General features: G+C 41.7%; 1 protein-coding gene across 3 annotated transcripts in view; it reads left to right on the forward strand.

Moving 5' to 3' along the window:
• The first annotated feature begins 279 nt into the window (after positions 1-279).
• Positions 280-12,917, forward strand: part of ANKS6 (ankyrin repeat and sterile alpha motif domain containing 6) — a 41,086-nt gene continuing 28,448 nt past the window's right edge. For 2 of the 3 annotated variants that reach the window (XR_008448418.1, XM_054057972.1), the window contains exons 1-5: positions 281-672; positions 3,479-3,978; positions 7,907-7,951; positions 9,750-9,954; positions 12,714-12,820. Coding sequence is in view for 2 of the 3 variants with exons in the window: in XM_054057972.1 (XP_053913947.1) it covers positions 332-672; positions 3,479-3,978; positions 7,907-7,951; positions 9,750-9,954; positions 12,714-12,820 (1,198 nt within the window). In the remaining variant the exon portion in view is untranslated. Of the gene's footprint in view, positions 673-3,478; positions 3,979-7,906; positions 7,952-9,749; positions 9,955-12,713; positions 12,821-12,917 lie in introns of all 3 variants that reach the window. The other variant, XM_054057974.1, reaches the window with a different exon arrangement.

Raw genomic sequence — 12,917 nt, forward strand, 5'->3', positions numbered from 1 at the left:
TATCCGGAAAAAATTTTGAAAGAAACGGTCATTGGGCACTGCCAAAGGCTGCCCGGGGGTGAGGTTGAGTCCTCATCCCTGGAGATGTTTAAAAGACAGGCAGACGAGGTGCTCAGGAACACGGTTTAGTGGCAGATAGGAATGGTTGGACTCGATGACCCAAGAGGTCTTTTCCAACCTGGTGATTCTACGATTCCATGACTCGCTGCTCCCGAACCTCTTTCAGCCCCTAGCGCTTCCCGAGTCCCCTCCCCTCCCTCCTCCCCTCCTCCCGGCTCCTCCCGGCGCGGTGCGGGGTGACCGGGCTGCGCGGGACCCGGCGGCGCCGCCCATGGGGGAGAGCGGGGTGGCCCCGCAGGTCCAGCTCTTCCTCCGCGCCTGCGAGCAGGGCGACTGCGACACCGCACGGCGCCTTTTGGGGCTGCCCGGGGGCGACCCGGCGGCTCCGTCCTCCTGCGGTCCCGAAGAGGCGGCGGAGCCCCGCGGTGGCGAAGGCTCCGCGCCGGCGGCGGCCGCCGTGGCCGTGGATTGCACGGACGAGGCCGGCAACACGGGGCTGCAGTTCGCGGCGGCTGCGGGGCACGAGCAGCTGGTGCGGTTCCTGCTGCGCAAAGGGGCCTCGGTGCAGAGCAGCAACCACTACGGGTGGAGCCCGCTCATGCAGGCGGCCAGGTACGGGCGGGGGGGCTCCGGCTGCAGCCGGCGGGGCCGGGGGGGAACGCCGCCCTTCCTTCGCCGCCCCCACGGGGCCCCTTCGCCATCCTCTCGTGGTGCGGGGGGTGTTGGCGGGGGGAGGCGCCATGTTGGATGAGGCCTGGGCAGCCTGGTCTAGGGGGAGGTGTCCCTGCCCGTGGCAGCGGGGTAGGATTGGGTGGTCTGTAAGGTCCCTTCCGACCCAAACTACGCTATGATTCGATGTTGGAGGCGCGGTCACCCGCGGGGGATGCGAGCCCTTGCCTGACCCGGAGGGTGGGGAGGGGTTGTGGAGTTTTAGTTTGGATGGGTGTCGTAGAATCACTGAATGGTTTGGGTTGGAAGTGAGTTTAAAGATCATCCAGTTCCACGCCCCCTGCCGTGGGCAGGGACACCTCCCACCAGACCTGCTCAACCTGGCCTTGAACACCTCCAGGGATGGGACATCCGCAACTCCCCGGGGCAAACTGTTCCGATGCCTCACCACTCTCATCGTGAAGAATTTCTCCTAATATCTAATCTAAACCTTCCCTCTTCCAATTTAAAGCCATTCCGCCTCGTCCCGTCACTCCATGCCCTTGTAAAATACTTCTCCCAAGCTTTCTTGTACACCCCTTATACTAGGGTGTTAGTTTTTTTCTGTTGAATCATGGAATGCTTGCAAGGGACCTTTACAGATTATCCAGACCAGCGCCCCTGCAGTGATCAGGGATATCTTCAACACAATCAGGTTGCTCAGAGCCCTGTCCATCCTGACCTTGAGTATTTCCAAGGATGGAGCCTCTGCTGCCCCTTCCCCCTTCCCTGCTCCAGCAACCTCTTCCAGTGTTTCACCATCTTCATTGTAAAAAATTTATTCTTTATATCCATACTAAGTGTACACTCCTTTAGTTTAAAACCATTACTCTTTGTCCTGTACTAGAACAACTCAGGATGCAGTCATTGAAGCTGTGCATACTATTTCTTGGGTAAAGGCAGTGCAGAATCACAGTGAGGGGTAACCTGGACATGAAAACACTGCTCCTCTCTTCTGTGGCAATAAGATACGTGCACACCCTTTCTTAATTTTCTGTTGGTGTTTTTTTTATATGCATGTCTCACCTATGTATTGAAAACTCAATTGTGACATAAAGCATTCCAGTAAACAGCAATAATTGATTTCAGTTGGCTTTTCCATGCTTTCCTAAGTGGTTCGCTGGAGGATATGGGAAATTAATGCTGTGGTTTTAAATGACAGAACTGGATTGTTTTGAGCATCAGTGACACCATGCTTTGTGTAGCCTGTTGGCTGGGTTGTGGGAGGTCGCTGTGTTGCTCATGCTCGAGTTTGTGCTTATCTTTACATATACAAACACTCCCTGGGCTTACAGATGTGTTTTGCAAGGTTGGAGGGTAGTGCTTTCGTGTAATAGTTGACTGCTTAATTGAAAGGAGAAATATTTTTTGTTTGTTTGTTTTGTAACAAATTAAAATACTTGGGAGAGAAGAGTCTGTTTCATAGTCAAGGTTTCTCTTTTCAGTTAAAGCCCATAGAAAGTTCCCAAGGAATGAGTCACACAGCTGGTTTCTCAGTAAGAACAAGGAAGACAAGGTTCAACAATTTTGTTATTTTATGAAGGTTAAAAAAAAAAAAAAGTGGCAGAAACATTCCTAGTTTTTTTTTCCCCCTTAATGAAAACCATACGCTCTAAAAACAAGACACACAAATCAATATTAACCTCTCACTGTTTTAAAGGAATTGCTGCCATTTGAAAAGTACTGCAGATGTCATTGAAACCTGTGGAGAAAGCTTAAAGTGGAAGAGCATGTTTCTTGTTTCTTTTTTTCTTTTTAATGAATAACCAAAAAGGAAACATAGTATTTGTACAGGCCTAGGTTTTAACTATGTACATGTTCAATTTCCTAGCTGTGGTTAGTCCTGTGGAAATTGAACAGGAGATAGCATATGTGAATAAAATTAATCATGTGCACAGTGGTCACAGGCTCTACTGAGGTGATGCAGTGAAGACTGACATTGTAGACCTAGGGACTAGACAAGGCCTAGGGGTTTCCTTCTGTAACTGTGTACTTTATGAGTAGAAACTGGGAAGTTTTGGTCTGACATCTGCTGTTAGTGGTTAGTAGCATTCTTTGGGATTTCCGCAACTAACACTTGCTTTGCTGCAGCGTACAAAGACTGCTTTCAGGATCAAAGCTTGATTGTGTTAAACACAGCACAAATATATAGTAACATATGATATCTGCAACAAGAGCACAAAATACATATGTTGTCAGTGTATTATGTTTGTTAAAATGTGGGATTCCTCAACTGTGGAGTGGTGAAAGGTTTCCATTTTCTTATGGCTAGCTAGCTGGTTGGATGTATGGCTTGCACGATCGTTTTTTGCTTGCTGACTAACTGCCAGAGCCTCTGATAGTCAAGTAGTATCAAAACTGGTGAAAGTGGTGTCAGAGTTCAGTCTGTTGACCAAGTTCTTTTAGATATTGCACTCAAGAAGAGTTTAGTGGTTTAATAACAACTGTCCTCATTAGAAGATATTTGACATTACATGGGATTTTGATTTAGCTTAGTGATATACCAATCTCCTGAAATAATAACGCTAACCTAACACAGCAACTGCAACATACAGTTGAACCATAAGATAAACAGCGTGCCCATTAGCTTTCATTGTATGCTTGCCATCAGAATGGTAACAAAGCTTTCTGTGTCCAGAGTATGTTGGTTTTCTTGGAGAAGCCTCTGCTATCCAAGGTGTTAATTCTCCTGTTATCTCTTTCTCTCCAGGTTTGGACATCTAAGTGTGGCTCACATCTTGCTGGAGAATGGTGCTGATCTCAATGCACAGAATAAGTTAGGAGCCAGTGTCCTTACAATGGCCTCCAGAGGTGGCCATGTCAGCATGGTGAAATTGTTGCTGGAATCTGGAGCTTTTGTAGACAATTATGACCATTTTAGCACAAGTGTACTTAACAGCAGCAGAGATGACCTTCCTGATATCACTCCACTAATGGCAGCTGCTCAGCATGGACATGAGGCAGTGGTACATCTGTTATTAGACTGGGGAGCCGATTGTAATTACGCTGTGAAGACTATGGGGTGGAGTCCTTTAATGCTGGCAGCTGTTAGTGGAAAGGTGAGCTTGGCACAGCAGCTCATGGAGAAAGGTGCCAATCCTGATCACCTGAATGTACTACATAAAACACCCTTTGAAATCTCCGTTGGCTTCAAGCACAAAGACATGAAGGACTACCTGGAGTCTCTCACAACAATCAGACCTCAGGCAGGTATGGAGCATTAGTATTTTGTTTTTCTATCTTGAAGTTTGGCTTGCATATTTAGAAGTTGAAGGAGTTGTTTTGTATGTACACGGTGTTCTTTGTAATTTGTAGCTAGACTTTCTTGAAAATATTGGAGTAGGTACACCTACCTCGGGTAAGGCGGGAAGGCCCAGTTTGAACAAGTTTCCTCCACATTAGCATGACAAGATTACTGTCCTCCAACAAAAATAATGTGAAGCATTTAAAAATGTTTTAAATGTTTTTTGCTTTTCAAACACGTGCTCCCCGTGCTCATTTAGGAAGAAAATTACCAAGGCCAACTTGAAATGGCACTGAAGAACAGACATAAAAACTAAAATAGGATATCAAAGAAAGGATATCGGAGACTCAGAAAAGCCCTAAATGATAGAAAATCTAGAAAATCTGCCTTATAAGGAGATACTGTCTTGTCTATTCAGTCTAAGGAGACACAGTCAGTTCAGTCTGCCTATTTTCATGAGGAGGTGATTAAGAGGTATGATTAATAAAATGTCCATGTTGAGGATGGAAAGTCCAATACTGGAGGGCCTTTGGACTGGTAGCCAAACTAAAAGAACTGTGACTTTAAAGGTAGAAAAATTTGAGTGGGAAATAAGACACTATGTTTTGTGGTGAAACTTAGACCTGAAGTGACTTAGCAGAGATGTGCACTCTTTAACAGTTGCAATTGTGGTTAAATGCTTTTCTAAAACTCATCATTGGATTGTCTTCACTGGGCGTCACATGCAAGACCTGTGCCATGCAGAAGGCCAGTTGAGGTTAACCTAATGGTTTCTTCTACCACTTTTTGAATATATGAAACCTGCTCAAAGTCCTTTGATAGTGGACTGTGTTTTCTAAGAAAACCAAGTATTAATATGGACAAATAAGAAATTGGCATGTCCCCTACTTTTCTGTTCCTCAGAGGAGAACAGGGTGCTTAACTAACTTCAGGACTTTCTAAAATTTATAACTAATCACCTTAATCTCTTCCCTTCAAACGTGAGTATAGTTGTTTGTTTGTGCACACTCATGAAGATAGGTGTACACACTGCTTGTGTATGTAAAAAACTAGATTAAAATAACAGTATCTCAATGCAAGTCTTAATTAAAATGAAGTTAAGAAACGCTGCTTTTATGGTTTTTAATTTTGCCCCATAATGCATTCATTACATGCACTGAATGAAACAACAACTGATAAACATTTTGTGACTGTGTAATTAAAGGATGTACAGTTGCCTTGTCGCTTTAGCCATGTGCGTGGAAGGATATAAGAAATCCAGGATTTTGTAGAGTGAAGGAATATCTTGTACTAGGGGATCTGAAGGTTTGGGAAGGTGTGAGCAAACTTAGACTACAACGTTTTTCCTTCAGTCTTAACCAGTATATCCAGGACCAGGCACTCAACCAAAAGGACAGATTAGTGTATTGTGTGTCTTTACCAGTAATTTTCAAAGTTTTATTAATAACTAAGCAAATTTCTATCATGTTGACAGTTTTTTCTGAATCTAACTTCCTAGGATTTTTGGCTTTATTGAAGATAAAGGTTAAACCTGCTTACTATAACCTGCCAGTTTGAAATGCTAACGCGTTTACTTTTTAGAAATTTTTTTACTTCTTAGGAATATGTCTCCCAGATATTATTTCCAAATTAGCTTTTCTTTGTACCTCATTCTACAAAATAATGTTATAAATGTTTTATGTTAGTTTTGTTGATAGTATCGAGGATTGGCTTCACTTTCCTTCTCCACAAGTTTGTTTATGCTAACAGAAATGCATTAAATCTGAGATCGTACAGTTTGGTTGGGACATTGTGTTCGACATTTGAATGTCAATAAGTCATTTTAGCTATTGAGACCTCATTCTATATGTGGCTGTTTGTGGACACTTTTTCAGGTTATTTGTGCTTTACAATGAGACCACTGCTGGGAGATGCTTAACAAGAGAGTTTGGAAGAGCTGCATTTGGATTTTTCAGCTTTGTAATATTTGCTATGAAATCTAAGAACTTTTGCTAGGTACTACCACTCATCCACTCTCAAAGATAAACTGGAGTGATAATCCACTCTAAGCTCTCTGCCACTTGTGATACCTAAATTGGCTTATTTAAATCTATCTAATTATGTTTATATTGCACTACTCTGTGAACATGTCCACAGTCCCCCAAATTGTTAATTTTATTTCCATTTGATGTCATTTCTGCAGATCAAGCTTCCCTTATACTGTAAGAAGCAAGGACAAAAATCTGATATTTGTTTCTGTTTCAGAGAAGGTGTTAACTTAGTCAGACATTGACTCATAGGTTAAGTTTGAGCTGGGGCTTCATACAGCCACACTACTAGACAGAACCGGCTGAGTGTAGACATTTGCTCATGACCAGTCTCTGAGGAATAGACATGAACTGTTCTCAGTACAGAGAGAGAATCAAACCTCTGTGGGATTCACTGGTGCAGAGCTTTATACCTTGTCCATGCATTTGCGCATACAGGACATATGAGCAGGCAGAGTTGGCTTGATGAATTAAGCTTCTTCAGAGCTTTCTGCGTTGGTTTTTACCATGGCTTCAGTTTCTTCCTAGCACTGGAGTCTTTTATATCCTGTGAAGAAAAAATATCCTTTCTCTAATATGGGAGGCAGCAGAAAAAGAACTTGCCTTCTGATCTGTTGCCATGAATAGGGCGATTTGCCTTGCAAAAGAAAGCAGCTGTCTTCTCAGGGCTGTTTTCAGTGAAAACTCAAAACTACCTGAAATGGCCTGGATGTTGCCTGTGTGCTGTCCCTGCCCTTGCTTCAGCTTACTCAAACAGCAGTCCTTCCTACTGGCACCTCCTCATGGTCTCTTGTTCCGAGAGGCTGATTCTCTTCCAGGCTTTTCATGAGAAAAGTACGGAGTATGGTACTTTTCTAAACTGGTCTTTTGAAATATGTTTTCCAATGGTGAGATCATACACAGTTCCTTCTATAAGAGTAGTTTCCAAACCAGGGAAAATGTAGGACCCACAGCTCGCTTTCCCAGTAGCTGATTTTGTTCAGCATTTTCACATTACTTCCTTTGGAATCGATCTATGAATGTTAACCTTTTAAAATGGCAGAATTGGGCTTGGGAAATCACTCACCACATTCTTGTTTTCCTTAAAATGTTTTTAACCCATTGGTGCTGTAATGTTTTTGAAGAAGAAGGAGGATGTAGTTTAATGGCTTGAGTGGAAAGTGCAAAATATGTCAGTGTTTTTTCTACATCTTACGTAGTGTCAGTGGTTTCAAAGCACATTGAAGGCGTGTTGAAGGAAAGATCTTTCACTCTAAATATTAACATTTGTAATTATTGCAGTTCTTGCTATGGAGATAATGATCTGGGAGCTGAAAGACATCCATTTGCACAAATAGCAAACTGTGTAGTTAAATCATCACTATTGATTTTTGTGACCTTCAGAAATTAACCTGGTATTAGAGAAGAGGTAGTAAAAATGAGATGTCTTCTAAAACTCCTTTTGAGTCACCTGTCAAAATAATTGTGTACTACTTGAATGTTTGCTGTTGTACAGAGGATTACACCATACCCCAGAACCATCCTGTGGTTCTTCAGTTAGTATTTTAGTCTTCGAGGCAGGAAATGCAGAAGTTTCCAATTACAATTTTCTGATAGAAAATGGAAATTGAAATGCAAAAGCCTGTACTGGTGCTTTATAAATACTTTGTAGCTTTAATTCTGCACAGAGAACCATACAGGTGAGTCATTTCTTCCCAAAGGAAATAAAAATATGATTACTGCTTTCTTTGTTCTTATTACATGTATGTCCAAACATATGTTTCATACTACCTTTATGTAAATTCTTTAATACATTTTGCTATAAAAGTTTTAGTAGAAATTTTTGCTTTTTAGTAGTTACTAATAGAAATATTTATATTTCTTCCAGATACAGAAAAGAGCCAACCTGATGTCTTTCACGCTTTGAAATTGGGTAAGTACTGACAGTGCTCTTCCACCAGGTATGGTTCTTGTAACTTCAAAGCATGTTTGTTTGTTAACATCTGAAGTCGAGACATGTTCTGTTTTAACATGCAACACTGCTGTTTCCTTTATTTTTCTTTTAGTTTTAAAAATACATTTATTTTTGTAGTTTAGAATTATTTTTCTTCATGTTGTACTGTAAGAAAATATGAACTCTTGGTTGTGCCCTTCATGCCAAAATGATATAATTTAGTAGTTCCAGTTATTCCCTGTTACCTTTAATATGATTTTTTCCCTTCCTGATAAACTTGGAATTTGAAAACAAAAGTGCTAATTGGTGGAAAAAATATGCTGACCTCAACTCTATATGAACATTGTAATTGCTCTTTAAAGTTGCTTCAAGAATGGAACGTCTCAGATCTTGAATGTTCTCTCATGAGCAAGAGTGACTCTTATGAGCCCACAACTGGTGAAGCAGTTCCATAGCAAACAGAAAGAGCCAATGCCATGCTGTTCACTTAAATTTGATCCAGTCTCTAATGGGTTGCACCATGGCAAGCTGCTTTCTGGTTACCTGTTTTCCTGGATCTTCCAGCATAGGAAAAAGTGTTAAAAAAACAACTCCCTAGATTAAGAAGAGCCCAAACCAAAGTTCAAAGTCAGTTCTGGAGTCTCTGTGGGTTCCAGGGTTTCTGTAACGAAGTCTGTGATGTGGATGTGCAAAGAAAGCCAACTGATGTCTTTTTCTAAACTGGGACATACAAAGGCACAGAACTGCTTTGGTTTTTATCTTTCCCGTTATAAGAAATGAGCTGAGTGGTGCGAGTGGATGTTGGTTTCAATGAGTGCATTCGAGTACTTGCAGGGGTTGTCTGAGACGCGTCCTGACTTTCCAAGGAAAATGTTCATGTTTGTGATTGAGTTGAAGGCAGCCCATGCCATGAAGCAGTTTATCCTCTGAAAATTTTTTTTAAAGGTGAGAATTTTTACGTTTCATATATTTGTAGAATCATAGACTGGTTTGGGTTGGAAGGGACCTTAAAGATCATCCGGTTCCGAACTCCCTGCCATGGTTAGGGACGCCTCCCACTAGACCAGGCTGCTCAAGGCTCCATCCAACCTGGCCTTGAACACATCCAGGGAGGGGGCAGCCACAACTTCCCTGGGCAGCCCTTGTCATGAAGAATTTCTTCCCCCTTCCAACTTAAAGCCATTTCTCCTTATCCCATCACTACATGCTCTTGTAAAAAGTCGCTCCACAGTTTTCTTGTAGGTCCCCTTCAGATACTGGAAGGCTGCTATAAGTTTTCCCTGGAGTGTTCTCCAGGCTGAACAACCCCATCTCCCTCAGCCTGATCAACTAGAAGACCAAAGATCAGTACAAATATTTAGCTTTAGTGTTGCAGTTGTTCTAGTACAGGATAAGCAGTAATGGTTTTAAACTAAAGGAGCATAGATTTAATCTGGATATAAAGAGGAAATGTTTTACAAAGAAGGTGATGAAACACTGGAAAAGGTTGCCCAGGGAGTCAGTGGAGGCACGGTCCGTGGAAATATTCAAGGTCAGGTTGAATGGGGCTCTAAGCAACCTGATCACGTTGGAGATGTCCCTGCTTCTGCAGGGGAGTTGGACTAGATGACCTGTAAAGATCCCTTCCAATCCAAAGCATTCTGTGATTCCACTTTATTTTTGCTGGTTTCATTCCTGTAACTGTAGACCAATGTCAGCAAACCAAAATACATATTAATATGGTGACGAAGCAGTTCTCTGTTGCTTATGTAGATTATGTTTTATCACTGTTTTTCAGGAAACTTTCAGCTAGTTAAAGAGATTGTTGATGGGGATCCAAGTCAGGTTAATATTACCAATGTTGACGGCGCATCTCCATTAATGATTGCGGCTGTAACTGGGCAGCTGCCCCTTGTTCAGCTCCTTGTTGAGAAAAATGCTGATATTGACAAACAAGATAATATTCATGGCTGGACAGCACTAATGCAGGCCACATACCATGGGTAAGATATATGCTGTCTTTGGGTCTAGCAGTAAAGGAGTTTTGTTCTTCTTGTGTCAAAAAGAAAAAGAAATCTTCTTGATGCTGGCTGTGGAAGCAGAGGGGTATTACAAGGATCTGAGAGACTTGTGGCTTCAATTTTCTATGATTTTTGTGCTGCCCTCAGCTTTTCAGAGTAGACTTGAATGCTGTTTGGATTTAAGAATCAGTGCCACATTTGGCAGCTTGAATCTTGCTCAATAAGTGCTTGGAATGTAGTGCTCCAGGCAGGAACTCGGAGCTTTCATGCGCATTTCAACTTCCATCCTTTGATATTTTTTAATGTTTTGTAAGATAATATCACCTCCTGCCAGGGCTATAGGCCTACATCAAGTTGTGAATCTTCAAGGCAATCACCCTTCTATGTGCCATGTTTTCCAGTCGTGAAACCTTTCTTATGTTCTCCTATTCAGCTTTTGTTTTTTGTTGAGTTTTCTGAAATGTGCCCCTGGGAGAACTGATTGTCATTTGCTCTAAAGCTACTTTATAAATGAAGACGGGCGCTTAAGAGTCAGACTCCCAAAATCGTCCTGGTACTTTACATGTGATTTCTCTTGTACATTTGGCATTGTCTGAACTCAGCATTCAGTTTAGGAAGCTGAATTCCTCTGTGTTGTTGTAGAGGAGGTCTTCAGGAAGGTGAAGGTTTGCTTCGCTATGTCGTAGTGCTCATATTTATTGTACAAATGCAGATATTCTGCTCTAGCTTTTATTTTTAGACAGCATATCTCATTGGACTATGGAAGTACAACAAAAAGGAAAAATAGGATATCAGGTTGTCATTGCTTTGTGAAAATTATCTGGAGTAGGTCCTGGAACCTACATCAGATGAGATTCTCTCCTTCCTCACCACGGCATTACTGTTAGTAGCAACAGGCATTTTGCAGAGGTTCCTGGAGATCACTTCTTCTGGTGCAGCTGTTTTGCTTAGCAGCAGCCTCTCCAGAGCACAGCTGGGGTGGAAGCAGCAAGCAGAGAGTGATATGCAGGGCTGCTGGCAAGTCCCCTGCTCAGGAACTCGTCTGTGGAAGCACAGAGCCCAACTGAGTGCTGTGTGTGTTCAGATACTGCCCTTTCAGTTTCTTGGAGGACTGTGTTATGAAAATTTCCTTCCCTGTTATATCAGTCAGTCTTTATAGTATGACTATTAACTTTGTTAATACACTTGATGTTTGAGGTAGTAGAATTTTACTGGAGGCTTCGATATTGTTTATGCTTAAGTAAAACAAACTTAAAGGACAGCAGCTTAGTGGAAGGAGCAGAAGGACATCCAAGCCCTGGAAGTAAGGACTTGGCTCCTTGGAAGCTTAGAGCTGTCCACAGTTTGTCTGGCACACCTCATGTGCATGAATATTTACCCTTGTAATTCCATAGTTTGTGTCCTAGCCTCTCCTAGGTCAGCACAAGCCAGCTGTGAATTTTTGTAACAACTGGAAATCTTTAGCCTCTGTGGAGTCCCTGCTTATTGCTTCCCTGGAGCAACAGTGGTGCAGAGGTTTTCTAGTTTGAAGGAGGGAACAGGCAAGGTTCCCTCTGTGTGAGCTAGGGACACTAAAGGATTGAGTCTCTATGTGCCCTAAAGGTGCAGGACTGGCAAGCAGGATGTGGGAATGACACAGTTTAAGGAAGATAATAAAAGTAACAAGAACAGTGCAAAGGAACTGTGGTGGGGATAAGCAAAATTTTTGTTAAAAGAGAAGAGGACCCTTCCTCCTTCATTTCAGGTTGTTTTTTTTCTGGGTTGAGTTCAGAAGTCGAATCTTCATCTGTATGACAAGAAGTAGCACTCTGAAGTGGATTCCTTGAGATTTGTATCAGCTTCAGTATTTGTATCAGCTGTTGCTACTTAAAAACATTTTTGTTCCCTGTTGTTTATGTGTGTCAGAGTTTGGTTTTGTACAAGGTCAGTCTTTGCTCAAGAGGAGTTTTGTATTAAATATGTTTTTCATAGATTTGTTGTCTCTTTGCTTATTTTGTAGGCTGTATACTACAGTATAGTTTTTAACTCACAAGGCAACTCCTGCTTATTTATTCAGGTCTATGAGGGGGGCTAATGCAAATGGGATGGCGAGTTCCTTTTATACAACTAGCTTTTATGAGCTTTTGTTGGAAGGTATTTCTGTTGGTTTATTGCTGATTGTTTTCGTGTTTTAAACACCTCAAGAAAGTCATAATGTGCTTTCTCAGTAATGTAATTTGTATCTCTAATTAAGTGAAGTACAGTTTGGAGTTTTTATATTATCTTCAGTCAGTTTGTCTTTTCTGTGTACATTTTCTTACCTGTTCTGAATATGAAGTTGTGTTTTAAGTATTGGAGTCATCACAGAGTATGATGACTACTAAACTGACCTTTATCTTTCCATCTACTTTTTTTGCCCTGAGTATTAATGACCTTTCATTGGAAAGGTGTTTGGCAGCAAATTACGGAGTCAGTTCTAGAGAGTCAGCTTAAGAGACTGAGTATTCAAATTATGTTTTTAGGCTGACTTTCTATGTGTTGATTAATATAATTCCTAGTGAGTAAAATGTTGACTGACGAAGGAATTGTGGGGACTTCTGAATATCTTGTGAACAAATTTCAGACTTGTTGAGCTTTAGAAAAGATGAAACTCAGATCTCTAGTCAAGCAGCAGTGGTAAAAAAGGATGAAAATTAAGCATTACCGTTTTGTGGGGTTTTTTTTGTTTAACATGAGCAATGCTGTTTTTTATTCCCCTGAAGAAACAAAGATGTTGTTAAGTATTTGTTAAATCAAGGAGCTGATGTCAATCTTCGTGCAAAAAACGGATACACAGCTTTTGACCTGATAATGCTGCTGAATGATCCAGGTATGTTATTTCAAAGACTACTGAGGAAATGTACAACAAAAACAGATGAACATGTCTTCCCATCTAGAAAATACACAAAAGTTGCTAGAAACTATCC

Source organism: Cuculus canorus, chromosome 2 (genome assembly GCF_017976375.1).
Source record: "Cuculus canorus isolate bCucCan1 chromosome 2, bCucCan1.pri, whole genome shotgun sequence".
Classification (NCBI taxonomy): domain Eukaryota; kingdom Metazoa; phylum Chordata; class Aves; order Cuculiformes; family Cuculidae; genus Cuculus; species Cuculus canorus.